General features: G+C 43.7%; 1 protein-coding gene across 1 annotated transcript; it reads right to left on the bottom strand.

Annotated features, from left to right (window-relative positions):
• Positions 1-681: 681 nt before the first annotated feature.
• Positions 682-21,788, bottom strand: LOC126188630 (uncharacterized). The gene is made up of 2 exons (XM_049930232.1): positions 21,735-21,788; positions 682-1,632 (listed from the first exon to the last, which is right to left on the bottom strand). Exons 1-2 carry the CDS (start codon positions 21,786-21,788, stop codon positions 682-684), a joined length of 1,005 nt encoding a protein of 334 aa, XP_049786189.1.
• Positions 21,789-23,269: the final 1,481 nt, after the last annotated feature.

Raw genomic sequence — 23,269 nt, 5'->3', positions numbered from 1 at the left:
GGGGGAGAGAGGGGGAGAGAGGGGGGGAAAGGGGAGAGAGTGGGAGAGGGGGAGGGGGAGACAGGGGGGAGACAGGGGGGAGACGGGGGGGGAGACGGGGGGGAGACGGGGGGAGACGGGGGGAGACGGGGGGAGACGGGGGGAGACGGGGGGAGACGGGGGGAGACGGGGGGAGACGGGGGGAGACGGGGGGAGACGGGGGGAGACGGGGGGAGACGGGGGGAGACGGGGGGAGACGGGGGGAGACGGGGGGAGACGGGGGGAGACAGGGGGGAGACAGGGGGAGACAGGGGGGAGACAGGGGGGAGACAGGGGGGAGACAGGGGGGAGACAGGGGGGAGACAGGGGGAGACAGGGGGGAGACAGGGGGAGACAGGGGGAGACAGGGGGAGAGAGGGGGAGAGAGGGGGAGAGAGGGGGAGAGAGGGGGAGAGAGGGGGAGAGAGGGGGAGAGAGGGGGAGAGAGGGGGAGAGAGGGGGAGAGAGGGGGAGAGAGGGGGAGAGAGGTGGGCTGGATAGAAGGCTGTGAGGAGAGGATATGGGTTTTGGGAGGACAGTGGTGATGGTCACAGTAGAGTGCTGTGGGTAGGAGGCAGGGCCAGAGGCTCTTGTCAGCGGGGGGGGGTGTTTGATAGCATGGATCGTGGGGGGAAGCCTGGAGCCTGGGGAGGGTAGAGAAACTTATGAGGGGGAGAGAGGCCAGGAGGAAGGGAAAAGATGCCAGGGGGAAGGAGAAAGAGGGAGGATGGCCAAGTGGTGTGGTGAGGGGACAGGGAGTGATAGGGGGAGGAGAGGAGAGGTAGGGGGCAGAGGAGAGGTAGGGGGCGGAGGAGAGGTAGGGGGCGGAGGAGGGGTAGGGGGCGGAGGAGAGGTAGGGGGCGGAGGAGAGGTAGGGGGCGGAGGAGAGGTAGGGGGCGGAGGAGAGGTAGGGGGCGGAGGAGAGGTAGGGGACGGAGGAAAGTTGGGGGCGGAGGAGAGGTGGGGGGCGGAGGAGAGGTGGGGGGCGGAATAGAGGTGGGGGCGGAGGAGAGGTGGGGGCGGAGGAGAGGTGGGGGCGGAGGAGAGGTGGGGGCGGAGGAGAGGTGGGGGCGGAGGAGAGGTGGGGGCGGAATAGAGGTGGGGGCGGAGGAGAGGTGGGGGCGGAATAGAGGTGGGGGCGGAGGAGAGGTGGGGGCGGAATAGAGGTGGGGGCAGAGGAGAGGTGGGGGCAGAGGAGAGGTGGGAGCAGAGGAGATGTGGGGGCGGAGGAGAGGTGGGGGCGGAGCAGAGGTGGGGGTGGAGCAGAGGTGGGGGCGGAGCAGAGGTGGGGGCGGAGCAGAGGTGGGGGCGGAGCAGAGGTGGGGGCGGAGCAGAGGTGGGGGCGGAGCAGAGGTGGGGGCGGAGCAGAGGTGGGGGCGGAGCAGAGGTGGGGGCGGAGCAGAGGTGGGGGCAGAGCAGAGGTGGGGCGGAGTAGAGGTGGGGGCGGAGCAGAGGTGGGGGCGGAGCAGAGGTGGGGGCGGAGCAGAGGTTGGGGCAGAGCAGAGGTGGGGGCGGAGCAGAGGTAGGGGCGGAGGAGATGTAGGGGCGGAGGAGAGGTAGGGGCGGAGGAGAGGTAGGGGCGGAGGAGAGGTAGTGGCGGAGGAGAGGTAGGGGCTGAGGAGTAGGAGATGTAGTGGAGGAGGGGGAGATGTAGTGGAGGAGGGGGAGATGTAGGGGAGGTGGGGGAGATGTAGTGGGAGGAGTGGGAGATGTAGGGGTAGGAGTGGGAGATGTAGTGGTAGGAGGGGGAGATGTAGGGGTAGGAGGGGGAGATGTAGGGGTAGGAGGGGGAGATGTAGGGGTAGGTGGGGGAGATGTAGGGAGAGGAGGGGGAGATGTAGGGAGAGGAGGGGGAGATGTAGGGAGAGGAGGGGGAGATGTAGGGAGAGGAGGGGGAGATGTAGGGAGAGGAGGGGTCGATGTAGGGAGAGGTGGGGGAGATGTAGGGAGAGGAGGGTGAGATGTAGGGAGATCAGGGGGAGATGCGGGAGATATAGGGGGAGATGGGGGATAGGTAGGGAGGGGCGGAGAGGTAGGGAGGGGCGGAGAGGTAGGGAGGGGCAGAGAGGTAGGGAGGGGTGTGAGACGTAGGGGGGCGGAGAGGGGTGGGAGGAGGGAGGGGGAGAGAGGGATTGGAGGAGTGGGGGAGAGAGGGGTGAGGGACGGAGAGAGGGATGGTGGAAGGGCGGGAGGGAGGAATAGCGGAGAGGGTGGGGGAGGGAGGGAGGAATAGTGGAGAAGGTGGGGGAGGGAGGGAGATTCAGAGGATATAGTAAGCTTCAACATTTGTTAGAAATAAAAATTAGTGTAACTAGTTGATTATTGTCTTACGTATTGAGGAGAATACCATCCGTTTATTTCCTATTTTCTTAATGCATTGAACAGGATTGCTGAAAATGATCTCATGCATAGGTGTGCATACTTTTCATGCTCGGTTAACACTATTTTATCATATCAATCGAAATATTCACGGGAGTATATTCTCTTAAAAAATGGAATGGCAATCTACTGACCCTGAACCACCGCTAGTTACAGCTCCAGTGGTGATAAGAGAGAGTTCAGTGGAGGACCGGATTGAGTTTTGTTGTATTTTCTGAGAAAAGCCGATTCTGTCTCGGTTCTAATGATGGCCTTATACTGTTTAGGAGGAGACCTATTGGGGACCTGAACTTGGGGTCTGCAGAGCCATTTCGTTGACAACAATAGCATTCTCGTGGTTATCCACAAATTGTGACTCCAAATTTGTATGTTAGTCTCATGACTCCACCATTTGTGCTGCCATTCATGGACAGCGTACTGGTTTGGGGGGGGGGGGGGGGGCGAGTTCGAACAATATAACGCTCGTCCGTATACAGGTAATTTAGCTCAACATGCAGTATATAGTGTTGACATGTTGTCTTGGCGTGCTCGCTTACCAGGTGTGTCTCCTATCGACCACATATGGGACATCGTCGGAAGAAAGTTCCTGGATCATAACCAACCAGCAACCTGTATTGAGCAACCCGACACAATAGAAGCACGTGCGCATGGTTGCATTCAACATTCTGACGGTTAATCCGCGTCCTGATATTCCAGAATTTCATACACATTTTGTATTTGCAACAGCTTATCTCGCGCGTATATTAACCTGTGATCTTGCTATGTTAATCACTTTAATACGTTTCCAAGACAACTGTATTTCCGAAATTTTATTATTCTAAGTTAATTTTTGGTGTTGGTATTTACTGCATCAGTGTACTCGTATATTGAATTATCTTTAGCGTGATCAGTATTTCGTAAGACTGTTAGCAATAATTATATTTGTTTATAAATACAAGCAACAACACTGGACACAATGCGGTGGAGGTTACACCTTGTGAAATGAATATATGATATCTGTCGTCCTCACGTAGTCCATGAATTACTCTCACTCTCACACTCTCTCTCTCTCTCTCTCTATCACGCGTAAACCGTTAAGTTGAGACGTATGTGCTAAACTATCTCATGAAAATACCTTCACTGAGTTTTAGGTAATTTCCGCAATAGATCATAAATTGCCTTTTTATTTACTTCACAACAAATTACGAACTAATTGAGAGAACAACGTAACAGTATAAGTGTGACAGCTACTAGAGCAATATAGAGCCTACACATTATTATTATTATTATTATTATTATTGTAAGTCGGTGATCAAACACAAATAATTGCTAGCCTAAAGTCTTTCAATTTCTGGCAGTTCAGAAGTGTGGAGTCCAGCATTCAAGTGATTTACAAACATTAGGCTTAATTACAGTGCACAAACTTTCAAGAGGTCGATTTAAAACGGGGATTCATATGAGAGTGAACCAAGAGTGGCGCTGGGAAAGCATGTTGTTAGCTTTCTTGTCTGAGAACGAATGACAAGTAGCGCTCGCGACGAACTACAGATTGATTCGTGATTCTATAACAACAAAAGTTTCTTAGAAATAAGGAATACAAGTGGCTAAATTGACCCATTCGTTCATGGTTTAATGAAACATTCACAGAAACTAAACATTTTTCTATCGTAATTTTAAGGATAAAAGCATTCGAAAAAAATAAATGCTTTTTCATTCTAAAGTTTAGTTATGCGCTAATGTTGAACATGGCGGTGGAAGACGGAGAGGGGGGAGGGGGGGAGGAGGCGGGGTAGTAGCTAATACCTGATTGCGGACAAGGGTTGGGTCTCAGAGACGCTGAGGATTACTGATCTGTGACGATGAGTGATACGTTATGCATTGTCTTGCAAGACGATCAGCTAACAAATCGGTGCACCGATATTTAATTTTTGGTTATGCAATGATGAAACACGATTACTTCAGACTCTCCATCCAATACTGATCAGATTCATCGGCAATAGGCCTGTCTCAACCTTCCTCTTCCTGTCATGGCATTTTTGCGCGTCATCAAACTATTGAGGTTTGTTGGCCCCTATACTGCGGCGACCCTCTCCGTGAATGTGCAAAGGGGAGGCGGTTGACCGGCTTCGTGGTGCAGGTCGTGACCGCGGCGAACACCACTCCGCATTCACGTCTCGCACGCGTCCAGAGGGAAAGTTCACAGGTCATCGCCACGGTGACGCGCGGTGCTCTGGAATGGGCGTGCCGTGACGCAGCTGTCATCAGGCAATGAGCGCGCGCACTCAGCACGCGCCACGCCGCCTTCCTTTCTATGTCTCCTTTGACCTCTTAGGGCCATTAGGAGAACACTACGATGTTCAACTCAAGCAGCGTGGAGGACGCATTCACTGACTTCAAGGCACTGGTACTTGTGGGTCCATTAGGGTTCTAACGATGTATGTACGTGAAGGGAGGGAGGCAGCTTCCTGATCAAACTGCAATATCTCATCATCCTGACAAGCTATCGAATCCTTCCATTTCGATGTCCTGTAGCTCAGATCAATTAATTGCTTGCATGGATAATTAGTGAAAACGGATTGAGATAGCGTTGCAATGAGGTTGAGCAATTCGTTCATGCCTAACAACAACATGGTAACTACAGCAAAAGACCAATATGAAATGTTTCAAAATAGGTCAACAAAGGTGAAAGAGCGGTTGCTTTATTTCAAATGTCAAGTGCGATCATAACACTGCCAATGCTATTAGAATATTAATTCTGCCTTGTTTACTCATTCATTCCATTAGCATCCAAAACACCACCATGGAATACAACACAAATCGGTAATGATACTGTCAGCCAAACCTTTAAATGCATGTAATCCCTAAAATCAATAGGTTAAAATATACACTCCTGGAAATTGAAATAAGAACACCGTGAATTCATTGTCCCAGGAAGGGGAAACTTTATTGACACATTCCTGGGGTCAGATACATCACATGATCACACTGACAGAACCACAGGCACATAGACACAGGCAACAGAGCATGCACAATGTCGGCACTAGTACAGTGTATATCCACCTTTCGCAGCAATGCAGGCTGCTATTCTCCCATGGAGACGATCGTAGAGATGCTGGATGTAGTCCTGTGGAACGGCTTGCCATGCCATTTCCACCTGGCGCCTCAGTTGGACCAGCGTTCGTACTGGACGTGCAGACCGCGTGAGACGACGCTTCATCCAGTCCCAAACATGCTCAATGGGGGACAGATCCGGAGATCTTGCTGGCCAGGGTAGTTGACTTACACCTTCTAGAGCACGTTGGGTGGCACGGGATACATGCGGACGTGCATTGTCCTGTTGGAACAGCAAGTTCCCTTGCCGGTCTAGGAATGGTAGAACGATGGGTTCGATGACGGTTTGGATGTACCGTGCACTATTCAGTGTCCCCTCGACGATCACCAGTGGTGTACGGCCAGTGTAGGAGATCGCTCCCCACACCATGATGCCGGGTGTTGGCCCTGTGTGCCTCGGTCGTATGCAGTCCTGATTGTGGCGCTCACCTGCACGGCGCCAAACACGCATACGACCATCATTGGCACCAAGGCAGAAGCGACTCTCATCGCTGAAGACGACACGTCTCCATTCGTCCCTCCATTCACGCCTGTCGCGACACCACTGGAGGCGGGCTGCACGATGTTGGGGCGTGAGCGGAAGACGGCCTAACGGTGTGCGGGACCGTAGCCCAGCTTCATGGAGACGGTTGCGAATGGTCCTCGCCGATACCCCAGGAGCAACAGTGTCCCTAATTTGCTGGGAAGTGGCGGTGCGGTCCCCTACGGCACTGCGTAGGATCCTACGGTCTTGGCGTGCATCCGTGCGTCGCTGCGGTCCGGTCCCAGGTCGACGGGCACGTGCATCTTCCGCCGACCACTGGCGACAACATCGATGTACTGTGGAGACCTCACGCCCCACGTGTTGAGCAATTCGGCGGTACGTCCACCCGGCCTCCCGCATACCCACTATACGCCCTCGCTCAAAGTCCGTCAACTGCACATACGGTTCACGTCCACGCTGTCGCGGCATGCTACCAGTGTTAAAGACTGCGATGGAGCTCCGTATGCCACGGCAAACTGGCTGACACTGACGGCGGCGGTGCACAAATGCTGCGCAGCTAGCGCCATTCGACGGCCAACACCGCGGTTCCTGGTGTGTCCGCTGTGCCGTGCGTGTGATCATTGCTTGTACAGCCCTCTCGCAGTGTACGGAGCAAGTATGGTGGGTCTGACACACCGGTGTCAATGTGTTCTTTTTTCCATTTCCAGGAGTGTAGAAACGCTTTATAACACATTTTATATTCAGGTGGCCCTCCATGGGATGGGTGCACGCAACGACTGTGGTTATATTGGGTTAGATAGAGCAGCAATCACTCGTAGAATGAAGTTGCTTTAATATGACATGTATAGTCACAACGCAGATCAGATTTCGACCTATATGAGGTCATTATCAATGCAGTGCGGAATTGTAGCAGTTGTTCGTGCTCAAGTGAATGCTTACACAGTTCAACCATTAGCATTTTATACTGTTTGCTCAGGCATGCCAGCAAGGTCTGCAAAACTCATTAAGGAACTATAGGAGTGACGATTAGATAGGATCTACTATAAAATGTGCGAGAGAATCTACTTCCAAATCTAAAGTGAACTACATTATACCTACCTGGTATCTAAAGTGATGAAACAGCTACAAACATCCATAATAACACTCAGTTATCTGGAGCCATAGCAGATGATTTTGGCTATAAATCTAAAAAGAGGCTGGCTTTGAACTCGGGTCCTAGGACTTCAGGATTAGCAGCTAAAACGTTAGCCCTGGACCGTGGGGACACTCTCATAGAATTAAAGTGACGCAAGCCAGGGGAAATAGATGGTTTGGTCAGATGTCTTGATTATAGGTGCACCGTGGAGTGGTGTGGAAAAACAGTCAAAAGCAAAGAATCCGTTAATTGCTTGTGAGGAATAATAACAGACGGAGCAGCAGCTCATTTGTCCGTGCGAGGATATCCACAGAAACCTGATATTTCTCGTGCTGGGTAACAGTCTATGACGTCAGAATCTTTCGAATTAAATCCTTTATACCACCGGCACGAGATATAAAATAGTGTACCAAGCCTCATCGGCCCATGACGCCCACTAAAATACTTATAGACTAAGTTATCCTGTTCCTGTGTCGTTTTAAGCTGTGTGTCTAATAACATGGAACTCCAAGGGGTACTCATCTTATGCAGCTGTTCATTATTTCAATAGAAATATTTATTTGTAAACGATTACAACGCACACTATTGTAAAGCCAACACACACCACATCACTACGCTCCATTCAAAGATTCATTTAATCTCTCTCTCATGATTTATCTTCCTCCATATTCTGAACCAGAAGTTTTACGTTCTCCGCGGGGAAGGTGAAGTATCAGAGCATTACGGTTACCTTTTCCTTTCACTTAACGAAACAGTAAAAAGTTTAGAAAGTAAGTATTGTCGAACCTTTATTTTTATTAATCAACATTTCTCCTTTATGGAATAACTGGTGAATTTACTACTTTATAATGCTGTCGTCTTGCATTGTATCCCTCCCCTCAACAACATATTTCTGAAGGAAAATCAGTACAGTACGACTATCCTATTTACTCTCTCCACAGACTACATTATTTGCTGCTGTAGAATTGCTGGTTTCAACTCACCAAATGAGATTAAACTCTTCCACCCTGCCCCATTCGCAACACCGTCTACTTTCTTAAATTATGGAACTCATTTCACAAAACTTAGATCGTGAAACCTGTTCTATCAGTCAGACACGGATGATTTTAAGCTGCCGTCACTATATCCCAAGGTTGATTAAAACGCACACAACCCTCCGTACAAGGCTTTTTTCTATAAGATCTTTCCCTGGGTTAGCAAGTACCATAATCGAAAACACCTAAAAGAAACAACAAATTATGATATATGCTTTCTACACAAGATTCAAGATTCCTGGCACACTCACCCATGATGGAAGACCATTACAATTATTCGCTTAATTGCAGATAATGTAAAGACTTGTTGTACCACTGCACAACTTACGTTACGAGCCGACGCTTCCCGCAAACGGAACCCACGTTACAAAAATGTGACGAATTATTGATCTCACGTGGAGTGCCTTACCTCGCATCACATTAGCATTTTCTAGGAAGACACCGTTACCCTGTTAAACAATTTATTCTTATGTGTTCTTAAAGCTTATCTGTTCACTACTCGAACTTAAGTAAGTCATGTTCCTTAGAGTCACAGGCTGCAGACATTTGTTAAGAAGCTCTCAGAAGTTTCGCTTTTGTGCTTTCTTTGTGCTGCAGAATTTAGCCGTTCTTCTTGCTCTAACTTCTAAAGTACTTCCGCATCGTGTAGCTTAGTGGCCTCGTCAGTTGTAGTCGAATTCTGCCCGTGTTTCTCCGGTGTTCAGTACTCTTCGACAGTTCCTCAGATGACGTTTGGCGTCATTAAGAGCTCTACTGTGTATTCAAGTTTATCTGCCACTGCATCATAGCTTCTTCTTATAGCGAACCATTCTATATTGATTATAATTTCTTACGTGAGCTACGTACTGCTTGGATCATATACTGTTGGTATAGCCGTGCGGTATGAGGCGCCTTGTCACGGCTCGTGCGGCTACCCCCAGTCGGAGGTTGGAGTCCTCCCTTGGACATGGATGTGTGTGTTGTCGTTAGCCTAAGTTATATTGAGTAAGCTTAGGGATCGATAACCTCAGCAGTTTGGTCCCATAGGACTTACCACAAATTTCCAGTTTCCGATTTATTATGTCACTGTAATCGCACACAGTATTTCTATTTCTCATGTTAGTCTAAGACTTCTGCCTCTCACAGTTTCTTTTTTAATCCTGCCCTACTTTTCTTCCATCAGGCTCGCTGCAGTTATATTTTGGCAGTTGGTAACTTGTATCACACGTATTAATACTATTGCCCATTTCCCTTTACATTTCTGTTAGTCTCAGTACATTGCAGTCTAATTTTAGCAGGCGAGTACAGAGGGAAATACAAACTGTCGGAGGAATCAAATGCGAGGAAGTTGCCATTTTTTAATGTTGAAAACAGAGACGTTAGGTGGAAAGAAGCACCCAGGGCTTCGGGTGCGGGTGAGGGTCGGGCGAGGTCGTCTTCCAAGGGACGCGAACTGTCTTGTCACGTTTTAGGAAGAGGAAATTGGATTGAGTCTGGAAGACGTAGGGGATTCAGCATTGAAGTTTGACGAAACTGAATAGGACTTGCGACGAAGTAAAGCTAAAGTGATGGATATAATTCTTTCACCATTTCTAAAAACATTGGAGGAGTGTAAACAGAACGGTTATCCCAGTTACCATGTAAAATGTGTACAACTGGAGATATACCAATGATGCAGTCTTGAAGATGGCGAGTAGAGGTAAGTGTAAGACCCATCACAAAATCTCCCTTTTTTTATATGTAGAGGAACCACAGCCGAAATAAACGAGGACGCTGCGACTGTCAGAATCTTTATTGGAAAATACGACCGATTTCACAAATTAAATTTGCATCTTCATCTTCAGGTGCTTGAAGTCAGTAGAACTGCCGTTAGTTGGCGCTGGAAACAGCGGCGCTTCCTCCCAGGCGGTGTACAATGGAGGTTCGGGAAGGCCTTAGCCCCCAATACATTTTATCATTGAGGCTCACACATTCGTGAATCAGAATTCTTAAATACCTAGATAAAAATGTTGCGAATGGCTGTATACAGTTAAAAAAACACCTTTAATCTTTTAACCTGAAGCACCTGAAGATGCAAATTTAATTTTCGAAACCGGTCGTGTTCTCCATTCTAAGGAATTCTAACAGTCGCAGCGGCCTTGTTCATTCAAATTGTACCACACTATCAGCTTGGCAGCTTACGCATTCCGAATACAGACCATAATAATTTATAGAAACATAGGTACAAATGGCTTCTATGTAAAAGGACGGGCCGGCCACGGCGGCCGAGCGGTTCTAGGCGCTTCAGTCCGGAACCGCGAGACTGCTACGGTCGCGGGTTCGAATCCTGCCTCGGGCATGGAACTGTGTGATGTCCTTAGGTTAGTTAGCTTTAAGTAGTTCTAAGATCTAGGGGACTCATGACCTCAGCAGTTGAGTCCCATAGTGCTCAGAGCCAATAACCGAGAGTGACTAACAAGAGTAGAGGACCAAGAGAGAACAGCTCTAAATAAGAGGGGAATACGACGGTGGGGCGGTCTTTCTCCTCTATTAATCAATGTACGAATAAAAGAAAGATTCAAAAATGTTAAAATTTCGGAAGAAAGTATGTTAATCATAATACTTCTGGAGAGATTGCTATCCTTTGCTAAAGTGAGGAAGCATTAAACCACTTGTTGAATCGTCTACGGAACTTAGAATAAATATTTAGAGTAAAACAAAGAAAAGGGAATATATTACTAAGTAGAAATGGGATTATGGAGGAACTTAACATCAAAATTGGGAACCATGTACGAAATGAAGTGACTGAATTCTACTACGGGAGCAAAATATCGGACGAAACGAATATAGTACGCATACAAAGACAGTGCTCTTTGGGAAACGTTGTTGATATTATGAAACAGAGGTTCTCTGACACTTCTTTTAGTAATTGTGATTTGTATCTGAAACACAGGACTATGAAAGAAATCGTCTGTGGGACAACCAGAAGAGTAACGAAGGATTTGAGATATGACACTAGAAGAGGATCCAGAAAATAAGGCGGAGCGCTAAAATGAAGAGGCTCGTCGGAGTATAAAACGAGGAAAAGAACGCCTGTAGAACCGCATCAACAAAAAGAGATGCAACTCTCACGATAGTACAGGGAGCCAGAGAAGCGAAAAAGTGTAGCGGAGTACAGTCGTTGAAATGTAGCCGCAGAGTAATTGAGAACGTGCGGAATATACGAATAAGTGAGATGAAGAGGGAAGAGAAAGCCAGAGAGATAGTGAGAACAGAAGCAAATTGCATTAAACCAGCCGGGAAGGTGATGACCCAACAAAAAGGGTGTTCTGCATATTTCTTGAAATTACCTGTTTCGAGGAATAAATATTTTCAGTTTAGTACTTGCCAACAATTTTTGTTGTCATATTTCTCTGGTGCAGAAGTGAACGCAGGAGAACGTGAATACTTTACTCCATAGCTGGCTATGACCTCTTACGTAACGTCATAGTACATGTGATGTCCAATTGTGAATAAATTTTGTATTCTTGTTTAGGTTTTTACTTCATGGATCGTCGGCCTCAAGAGTTACGCCTTAAAGTATTTCGTTAATATTCAACGCGTTTCAAAAGCTATAAACTGGAACGTTAATTATGAAATCATAATATGAAAACGATGATGATGTAGCATGAAGTAAATACGTCCCAGGAACATCAACTGTATATGATTAATATGGAAACAGTAATAATTTTAAAAATATTAATAATAATAACAATAATAATAATAAACCACGTGGAAGCACGGGAAAATAATAGGCCTCCTGTATGTTCTGCCAGTCGTAAAAGGAGACGAAAAGAAAAAACCATTAAAAGGGCTAACCCCCTTTTAGTGTGATTAGTTGGTTCAGGACAGAACTAAAGAAGCCTCGGACAAGCGCTGTCAAGTTCAGGGTCGACGCTTGAACCCTATGCCCGTCCACAATGGTAACGACACTACTAGCCACACGGAAAATGATTTAAATCCAAATAGAGGTTTTTTGCAGGAAATGCTTCCTGCAATCACTCTAGAAGGAAAACAAAGGCAGAGGATGAGATGGTCAGATCAAGTCAACTGACACTTCATGTTCTGTTATTACCAAGCAACCAACTTATCAACCAACACAACTGGATACAGATCACAAGTATATACAACATTACCAGATACCCAGAAGTAAAATTTTTAACACAACAACGGCTAGCTGATCAGATCCGGGTAATAATAAAAAATAACAGCATACCCCAGTCAGAATCAGAAAACATCAAACAACAAGAGCAACAAATACTGGAAGAAAATAATGTGCAGTCAGAAGAAGAAGAAGAAGAAGAAGAAGAAGAAGAAAATACAGTAATGGACTCATACATCCCAGAGCATACAAACAAAGAACAACACGCATCAATTAAACAAACAGAGGAAAACGAAATATTAAGACAGCCACCAGAACAAGCACTAATAGAACATGAAGTGACACACATGTTAGATACACAAGAAAAATTTCAGCTGACATATATAGAATACAATGACAAATACAGAAATTAGACCAATCTTGCATAGACCACCAAATAACCCACAAGTCGAAACAACAAAAGCAACTATCAACTCCGTCATACACAACAAAATAAATGAAAATACAACTATGGAAGAGTTACAACTACTGGTTTATATAGGAGCACTCACTACACTAAATATACACACTAGGCAGAGATCAGAACGAACCAACACACAGAAGAAACCCACAAAACTAGCATGGCAACACAGGCTACAGATCAGAATAGAAAAACTGGGAAGAGACATTGGACAGCTAACACAATTTATAAGAAATGAAATATTAGACAAAAAACGAAAAAGGTTAAGTAAAATCTCGCAACAAGAAGCGATAGAGCAATCAGACGATAAGAAACAGAAATTACAAGCATTGCCCAAACGTCTTACAAGATACAAAAAAGTGAAAATAGAAGGAAACAAAACCAAGCATTCAACACAAACCAAAAGAAGTTTTACCAGACAATAGATAACACACACATTAAAATAGACAATACAAAAAACATAACAGACATGGAACACTTCTGGAGCAACATATGGTCAAACCCGGTACAACATAACAGACATGCACGGTGGATACAAGCAGAAACAGACACATACAAGATGATACCACAACTGCCTGAAGTGATAATTTTGGAACATGAAGTCACCTGAGGAATTAATTCTACGCACAACTGGAAAGCCCCTGGAAAAGATAAAATAGCAAATTTCTGGCTAAATAAGTTCATCCCAACACATTCACATCTAACTAAATTACTTAACAGTTACAATGCAGACCCATACACATTCCCTGATACACTTACACAAGGAATAACTTATCTGAAACCTGAAAGATCAAGCAGACACAGCAAACCCAGCAAAATATCGTCCTGTAACATGCCTACCAACTATATACAAAATACAGTCATTAAACAGAAATTAATGACATATACAATACACAATAAAATTATAAATGGAGAACAAAAAGGCTGCTGAAAAGAAACATGAGGATGTAAAGAGCAACTGATAATAGTTGCAGGGGTGACATATCACGCTAAAACTAAACAAAGGTCGCTACACTACACATACATTGATTACCAAAAAGCTTTTGATAGTGTACCCCCACTCATGGTTATTACAGTTATTGGAAATATACAAAGTAGATCCTAAATAGATACAGTTCCTAAACATAGTAATGAAAAATTGGAAAACCACAATATCACATCACAGCCAATACAGTTTAAGTGTGGAATATACCAAGGAGACTCATTAAGTCCTTTCTAGTTCTGCCTTGCTCTGAACCCACTATCCAACATGCTAAATAATACAAATTATGGATATAATATTACTGGAGCATAACAACACAATATCACACATTTGATATACATGGATGATCTAAAACTACTGGCAGCAACTAATCAACAACTCGAACAGTTACTAAAGATAACAAGTATTCAGCAATGATATAAATATGGCTTTTGGAACAGACAAATGTAAGGAAAATAGCATAGTCAAGGGAAAACACTAAACAAGAAGATTACTTATTGGATAACCACAGCGACTGCATAGAAGTGATGGAAAAAACAGGATGCAGGCAAAAAATAGTAATACAAATATTAAATAAGGACTAAAAGAAAAATATAGACAAAGACTAACAAAAATACTGAAAACAGAATTGACAGCAAGAAACAAGAAAAGAGCTGTAAATACTTACGCTATACCAATATTGAATTACTTATATGGAGTAGTGAAATGTAGTAACACAGACCTAGAAGCACTCAATACACTTACACGATCACAATGCCACAAATATGGAATACATCACATACATTCAGTAACAGAAAGATTCACATTAAGCAGAAAGGAAGGAGGAAGGGGATTTATCGACATAAAAAACCTACATTATGGACAGGTAGACAATTTAAGAAAATTCTTTCTAGAACGACCAGAAACTAGCAAAACACACAAAGCAATCACTCATATAAATACATCGGCTACACCACTGCAATTTCATAACCACTTCTACAACCCTTTAGATCACATAACATCAACATATACGAAGAAAGTGAATTGGAAAAAAGAGAACACTACATGGCAAGCACCCGTATCATCTAACACAGCCACGCATCGATCAAGACGCATCCAACACATGACTTAGGAAAGTCAATATATACAGTGAGACGGAAGGATTCATGATTGCAATACAGGATCAAATAATAAACACCAGATATTACAGCAAACATATTATTAAAGATCCCAATAACACAACAGATAAATGCAGACTTTGCAAACAACAAATAGAAACAGTAGATCACATCACAAGTGGATTTACAATACTAGCAAATACAGAATACCCCAGAAGACATGACAATGTAGCAAAAATACATCACCAACTTGCCATACAACATAAACTAATGAAACAACACGTTCCTACATACAAGTATGCACCACAAAATGTACTGGAGAACGATGAATACAGATTATACTGGAACAGAACCATTATAACTGATAAAACAACACCACATAACAAATCTGACATCATACTCACCAATAAAAAGAAGAAATTAACACAACTAATCGAAATATCCATACCCAATACAACAAATATACAAAAGAAAACAGAAGAAAAAATTGAAAAATACATACAACTGGCTGAGGAAGTCAAGGACATGTGGCATCAGGATAAAATTGACATTATACCAATTATACTATCAACTACAGGAGTCATACCACACAATATCCACCAGTACATCAACGCAATACAGCTACATCCAAACATATGTATACAACTACAGAAATCCGTAATTGTTGATACATGTTCAATTACTCGGAAGTTCCTAAATGCAATATAACATATACCATACAGTTAAAAGGAAGTCACGCTTGATCAAGGTCCGCGTCACTTTCCATTTTCGATCAGACATAACGTCTGAGAAAAGAAAGAAATAATAATAATAAATAATAATAATTTACTACAAGAATAAGTTAACTTTAGAAACTACAATTGTCACCTCTCAGTGGTGGTGTTCCATGTATTCGGCTTGGGTAATTTCGAACATCCACGAAATCTGAAATTAGAGTAGCTCCATTGGGCAGAGATTCCCTGAACATCAAGATCGTTTCTCAGTCCTGTTTTCATTTAATAATCGTAGATGCAGCTGCTGATAAGTTTTAGTCCAGTAACTACTTTCCAGGCACTTCACTACCGGCTTAAGTTCTTCAGTTTCTGTAGATAGTGTCTTCAGGGCCATCTATTTACGAGTATGAGCTAAATGTATGTTCAATTTTCAAATAAAAAACTGGCACTGAGCACTATGGGACTCAACTTCTGAGGTCATCAGTCCCCTAGAACTTAGAACTACTTAAACCTAACTAACCTAAGGACATCGTACACAACCATGCCAGGGGCAGGGTTCGAACCTGCAGTTCCAGACTGAAGCGCCTAGAACCGCTCGGCCACACCGGCCGGCTTCAAATAAAATCCATGGAATATACGAAATACATGTTAACATATTTCATAGTAAGTCTTTCCTCACATTGAAAAAAAAATTTTGTGTAGAACAACGTAGGACCTGTATTTATCTGTGATGAGTGTAGTCTTCGTTGTTCATCACTGTCGGAAATTACGAACGCATATTTACTGCCGTATGTATATCATGGATTGTGAAATTAGCAAACCCGAAGGTCACAACCGCACCAACCACGCCCGGTGCGCGTGTGTTTGCCGCTGAAGTTGCCAGTTTGTTGACTCTGCGCCATCGGCGGGATTAGAACGGCAGGATTCTATTGACACTCATGCCCTCCGGCCTGAACTTACCAGTGCAAGCAACCAACCACACGCTATGTTTACTCTCTAACTGAATCAATTATTTGGACCGTGCGTTGGGCGGTCCATCTGAATGGTGTGGGGCAGCGGTCAAGTTGTGCAAGCCTAGTCCTCATGGCGACCGCTCCTGATCGGGACTCTGTGGTTTTATTTTCCTTCAGCATCTCTCTTCAAAAACTCAAGTTAATGTCCCTGTGCCAAGAAAATATCCTTACCCTTCAATATAAGGTCGCTGCTTTCTACGAATCTCTTGTGAAAAGGCTGATGAAAGTTTAGCTAAGAAAATGTAGATTACTGTATCACTTCTCCTTTTTATTGAACCTGTATTAGCTCTCTGGAGTGAAGGGATTTTAATCCCACTCCTTTCGCTCGTATTCGTAATTTTCATGATTTCCTAAATCCTGTATATTCACTTCCCAGCACAAAATCTAACTCGACGTAAAATTTAATTTTGCATAATAAGCAGGAGATGATAACGTCCTGCGTACTATGACACGAAGTACGAATTGCGACACTCAGCAGTAACTAAATTTCACAAAAGTTTCAGCATTCTGTGTATAACAGACCTCGAAAACACATTTGTTTATGTGACGTCCAAAAATGTGGGAACTGCACCAACCAGAATATTGTCTTAATGAATGGAAGAAATAATGGGTGACTAATGACTGACAGATCGAAATGTTACGAAGGTAGTTTTCAAATTACAAGTCAGATTTTTCTATAAATTTGACCTCTGCAATGATTTTCTTTGACTGCACAACATCACAAATTAAGTTATCTAAAATACTGGAAAGGGAAGAGTACATGATTTGTTTACCTATTCATACCCTGTCTAACATTTTTCAACTTTCGCCACAGTCCACATCCGTCGACAAAAGTAGTGTTTGTGGTGCGAAAGGATTTGCTTATTATTTCTATGACATTGTCGCATGTTAAACTACAGCTTCTACTGTAACTAACTCGAAAACTTAATTCAAACGTTGTAAAACCATTTCCAATATCCTGCGAATGAACTGTGATAAAGAAACCACTGTTCCTCCTGGAGACAGTTTTAGTAAGTTTTTAAAGTACTCTTGTGTGCAACCTCAATGTGGGTACAGAACATTTGCATTTAATGTGTCAGACTGCGGGCGTGTTTTTAAGGTAGCAGGAGTTACAGATGGCAACACCGCTGCGTCCGGCTTATTGTTCCAATCATTTTGTAAAAAGACAATAGAGAGACTTGCGTCTAGAGAACATACAAGGAAAAATACAGAATCAAAACCATAAAGTGTCAAAATTATGCACGACATTTTTGTAACAAACTAGCAGCTAGTGAGGGCAATTAAACTAAAAAGTAATTAAACATTACAGAAAAAAGAATATTTCCTTGAATGCGTTTATACTTTAGATGACATTTATAATTTTTATAATTCTGGCGTCCTCAGTACAGAAATATCTCTGCAACGTAACAATACAATGAGTATTATGCAAGTGCTCAAAAACATGTCTTCAAGCGTATTCCACGAGGTACTTCCATTTAGTGTATCCTCTTCTGCACCAAATTGTGTTACCTTTTTATTTTGGATCCAGGTAAAAATCGATCTTCTTCTTCTTCCCTGATTTTCCACCGAAGCATAAATTTTGGTATTCTTGTTCGAATGGTTCAAATGGCTCTGAGCACTAAGGGGACTTAACATCTATGGTCATCAGTCCCCTAGATCTTAGAACTACTTAAACCTAACTAACCTAAGGACAGCACACAACACCCAGTCATCACGAGGCAGAGGAAATCCCTGACCCCGCCGTGAATCGAACCCGGGAACCCGGGCGGTATTCTTGTTCCTTCAGTCTTATCTGCCCATACCATTTGTAATCTCCTTCGGTCTGTCATATCATACATTCCTTCTTCCACTCGCTTTACCTCCATCAATTCGGTGTTCCTTACACGGTCTTCCCTTGAGATTAAGGCAGATCTTCTCCAGATCTTCTCTCGTTAGTCGTTCAGGTCTCGGCTCCATACAGGACTATGCTCTTAAATATCGATTTGAATATGAGTATTTGTTCTATTCATCATATTCACGTTACGTAAGATTAAATTTGGCATCCCTTGATTCTATCACTCAAACCTTTTATTGATTTGTAAATATTAGTTTCCTCATTTTTCTAAAATGAAATCCAGGTAGCAAAAACTAATGACCTTTTTGTATTTTCCCTTTATTTACAGTTAAATAAGATATTGTGTGTTTTCACTGTCTTCAAATCCCGGTTTTCATATTCCATTACTAACTGATTACATATGATCATATTTTGGAATCATTCCCATCTTGTGCTATTATAAAATGGTCATCAGAATGTAGTAAATGATGCTGATACACTTTGCAGTCTGTAGCCCCATTCTCTTACTTTTCTCTTTCTGCTGCAGGTATCTGCATACACACTGGTGTCCAAAATTAAAGCTGCAAACGGAAATTCTTTAAGGTTGGACTTATTTTGCCACAGGAGAGTATAAACTGACAATTGTAATGTACAAAAACCTTAAAGAATATATAACGTAAACAACTGCAACATGCATAACGGTAGACAAAAATGTTGTTCGTTCTTTTCGAATTTGACGCACTTGTACACACATTCCGACAACTGGTTAGTTTGTTCAGTATGAGGTGTTACCACCTATGGCTGCAATACACGTCTGGCAATGACGGGGCATTTTGTGAATGATGTCATAAATCTCATCTCGAGGCAATAACGTCCATTCTTCTTGCAGAGCTGCTCATAAGTGTTTGAGAGTGGTTGATGGATGCTGAGGTGTTTCAGCTCGTCTCCCTAGTGCATTCCAGACGTGCTCTGTGGGATTCAGTTCAGAAGAGCGAGCAGACCACGCCATCCGTACAATATCTGCCGTCTGCAAGAAAACGTCTGCCACTTGTTCTCTATGAGATCGAACATTATCGTCAATCAATACGAAGTTGAACCCATAGAACCTAGCAACAACCGCACATGAGGTCGCAAGACCTCGTCACGATACTTGGCAGAAGTGAAACCTCGCCACCCGTACAGTATGAAGAACAGTTGTTCGAGTGTTCCTTCTCTGAAGACGAGTCAGAGGTACAAGTAAAGAAGGTCTCTGACAATAAAGGCAGCTCTGCCGAAGCCTTCTGTACACCGTTTGCCTCGATACAACACCTCCAGTGAATGCTGCGAGTTCAGATGCCAGTAGCCGTGCAGTACTAAAGCGGTACCGTCGTGCCCTTACAGTCAAGTAACGGTCCTCTCTCTCTGACGTCATACGTTGTCGTCCCTGCTCTGGATTTCGGGATACAGTCTCGGTCTCTATAAGCTGTCGCCACACCCGAGGAACAACAGAACGTTTCACATTAAGCCATCGGGCCACATCAGTTAGTGACTGTCCTGCTTCCGTTCTTCCTAGGCCGTCCACCGCATAGAATGTTTAAGGCGTCTTCTCCGTGCCATGCTGCACCGTCTGTGCCTGTGTACAAAGCGATAGGACTAACCAGCAACCACTACCCCGTTTGACAGGTGACCTCATGTCATCGTTGGCGTCTTAGTCCGTTGCCCGGTATGTCATGTTCCGTGCAGAACATTATCTTACGAACATCCGTTGACAGTTTGGATGATTATATTATGAATGAAAAGCAGGACGGGGAAATAACAGTTTGTTGCTTAATTTTGAACGCCAGTGTATTTTGAATAGCAGTGGTTGTATGGGAAGTCTTGGAATAGGCCTTTGCTTGTACTAAATTTTTTCTAAGTATATCATTATCCATTTCTTTTTTCAGTCGTCAGTCCTCTGGTTCGTTTGACGTGGTCCGCAATGACTTCCTCTCCCGTGCTAACCTTGTAATATCAAGGTAGCAATTGAAACTACGTCCACAGTTATTTGCTGGATGGATTCCAATCTCTGTCTTCGTCTACACATTCTACAGTTCCCTCTACTACCTTGGAACTTATTCCGTAATGTGTTAACGAATGTCATATAATCATCTCCCTTCTACTTGCCAGTGCTTTCAATATAATCCTTTCCACGTCGGATCTGCAGATAACCACCTCATTCTGTATCAGTCCACCTGGGACCACATCTCAAATGTTTCGAATCTCTTCTGTTCCGGTTTTCCCACAGTTCATGTTTCACTATCACACAATGCTATGCTCCAAACTCACGTACACTGACATTTCTTCCTCCGATTAAGGCCTATGTTTGGTACTAGTGGTCTTCCCTTGGGTAAGAATGCCCTTTTTGCCAGTGTTGGTCTGCTTTTTAAGTCCTATTTGTTCTGTCAACCGTGAGTTATTTTGCTGCTCAGGTGGTAGAATTCTTTAACGTTGTCTACATTGTGGTCCACAATTCTAGTGTTAAGTTCCTCGCTATTCTCATTTCTGTTACTTTCATTACTTTCATCTGCCATCGATTTACTCTGTACATATATTCCTTACTCTTTAGGCAGTTCATTCTATTCAACTTACCCTGTAATTCTTCTTCACTTTCACTGTGGATAACGATGTTTCCAGAGAATGTTATCATTGATAGGCTTTCACCTTGAATCTTAATCCTGGTCTTCAACTTTCGTGTTATTTTCTTCATTGCTTCTCCGATGTACAGACTGAACAGTAGGGGCGAAAGACTACATCCCTCTCTTATACTCTTTTTAACCCTAGAACTTCGTTCTTGCTATTCAAATCTTACCGTTTCCTTATGGTTCTTGTACATATTGAATATTATTCGTCTGACCCAAGTGCTTACCCCTGTTTTTCTCAGAATTTCTGACATCTTACACCATTTTGCATTGTCGAATTCTCTCTTCTAGGTAGATGAATGCAACGATCATGTCTTCTTTCTTCAGTGTTGCTTTCATTATCAACTGCATCGTCAGAGCGGCCTCTCTTGTGCTTTTACCTCTCATATAGAAAAAGTGGGCGTCATTTAGTAGATCATCAATTTTCTTTCCTGTTCTTCTTATACGAGAATTATTCTTGTATGGATGATTTTTTCCGGTAAGTCTGTTGGTATACTGTTCGCTCGCTCGCCAGTATGAACTGTTGTTTGGATCCCACTTCCCCTAATCATTTTAGAAATTTCGATTTAATATTTTCCACCCCTTCTATCTTTATGGATCTTACGTCATCCAAAGTTCTTTAAATTCTATCCTCCATAGTTCATTCCCTACCTCTTCCCTAGTAGCTAGTTCCTGTTCTTCCATCACGTCATTAGACATGTCCTCCGCTCAGTGTAGTCTTTACAACACCCACCTTGCGTTAGCAAGACTGGTCACAGACCCTATTGGTGACGAGTCGTCTGAATTCGGCGTGGCTGCTGGTGGTGACACGCATGTCCAAGTATCTCCAGTGTCTCCAGTGTCTTTCAGAGCGGATGAATGACTGTAACATTGTAGAATTATGTGCAGTCTGACAGCAGTTAGTGGTCGAATTATACAGTCTGACAGCAGTTAGTGGTCGAATTATAGTTAATTCTAGAATATCATTTGTGGCTGATTACAAAAACACTTTTACACTGTCACTTATCACCTGTCTGTGTTGCATACTGATTACAACGGTCTTACACTCGCGTATCTCGACAAAACCATGTCAGTTACATTTAAAAAAACTCTAAACAGTGTGGCACAGATTAACAAGGTTCACTATACGATGCTCAGAGGGATTTTCCCCCACCCCCGCTTTCTTATAGGATGGAAAAGTGCTTCCTTGTGTTTTGAGTCGATTAGAGCCCTCCGTTTTGTTGCATAGGCCGTCCTCTTACGTGGCTGATGTGATGCCCATTATACCTTCAATGTACTCTTTTCACCTATCCACTCTCTCCTCTGCATTTAACAATGGAATTACCCTTCTGCTGTTATTGTTACCATCTTCTTTCTATATGCTGTGTCAATCCTTCCGATAATGATTTTGTTTTCGATTTCTTCACTTTTTTTCAGCCAATTCGTCTTAGCTTCCCTGCTTTACCTGTTTATTTCATTGCTAAGCTACTTGTCTTTTTCAATTTCCATGAACATTCCTGTACTTCCTCCTTTTGCCGAACAACTGAAGTTTATGCTACCCACGGTTTCTTCACATTTACATTCTTGTAACTATGGTTTCCGTTCTAACTTCAGTGGTTGCCCTGTTTAGAGTTGTCCATTCCTCTGCAACTGAACTGCCTGCCGAACTATTCATTATCGCGGCTTCTGTACCCTTAGAGAACTTCAAGTGTGTCCTTCGTTCGTTAGCACGTCCATATCGCACTCCTCGGCTCACTGATTCTTGTTGAGTGTTATCTTAACCTTTAGCCTACTCTTCATCATTATTAAAATATGATCGGAGTTTACATCTGCTCCTGGGTACGCCTTACAATCCAATACCTGATTTATGAATCTCTGCCTGTCATGTAATCTAACTTCCCCTATCTCCGTGTCTATTCTAAGTGTACCATCACCTCTTGTCGTTCTCTGAGACATTATTCGCTATTACCAGCTGAAATTTATTGCAGAACTCAGTCTTTCTCCTCTGTTATTCCTACTACCTCATTCATATTCTCCCGTAACACATTTCTCTACTCTTTGACTACCACCGCATTTCAGTCCACCGAGACAATTAGATATTCGTCTCCCTTCGTGTACTGAATATCTGTTCTACATCTGCATAGACTGTCCTAATCTCTACCTTCTGCTTGCGACATGGGCATGTACACTAAAACTACTGTTGCCTGTGTTGGTTTGCTCTCTGTTCTTATAAAAACAACCCTATCACTGAACTGTTCACAGTAGCTCACTCTGTGCCTTGCCTTCCTATTCATAACGAATCCTATTCCCTTTATT

The sequence above is a fragment of the Schistocerca cancellata genome, chromosome 5 (genome assembly GCF_023864275.1).
Source record: "Schistocerca cancellata isolate TAMUIC-IGC-003103 chromosome 5, iqSchCanc2.1, whole genome shotgun sequence".
Lineage (NCBI taxonomy): Eukaryota > Metazoa > Arthropoda > Insecta > Orthoptera > Acrididae > Schistocerca > Schistocerca cancellata.
The sequence above is the reverse complement of the archived record's forward strand: the minus strand, read 5'-3'. Positions and strand labels throughout refer to the sequence as shown.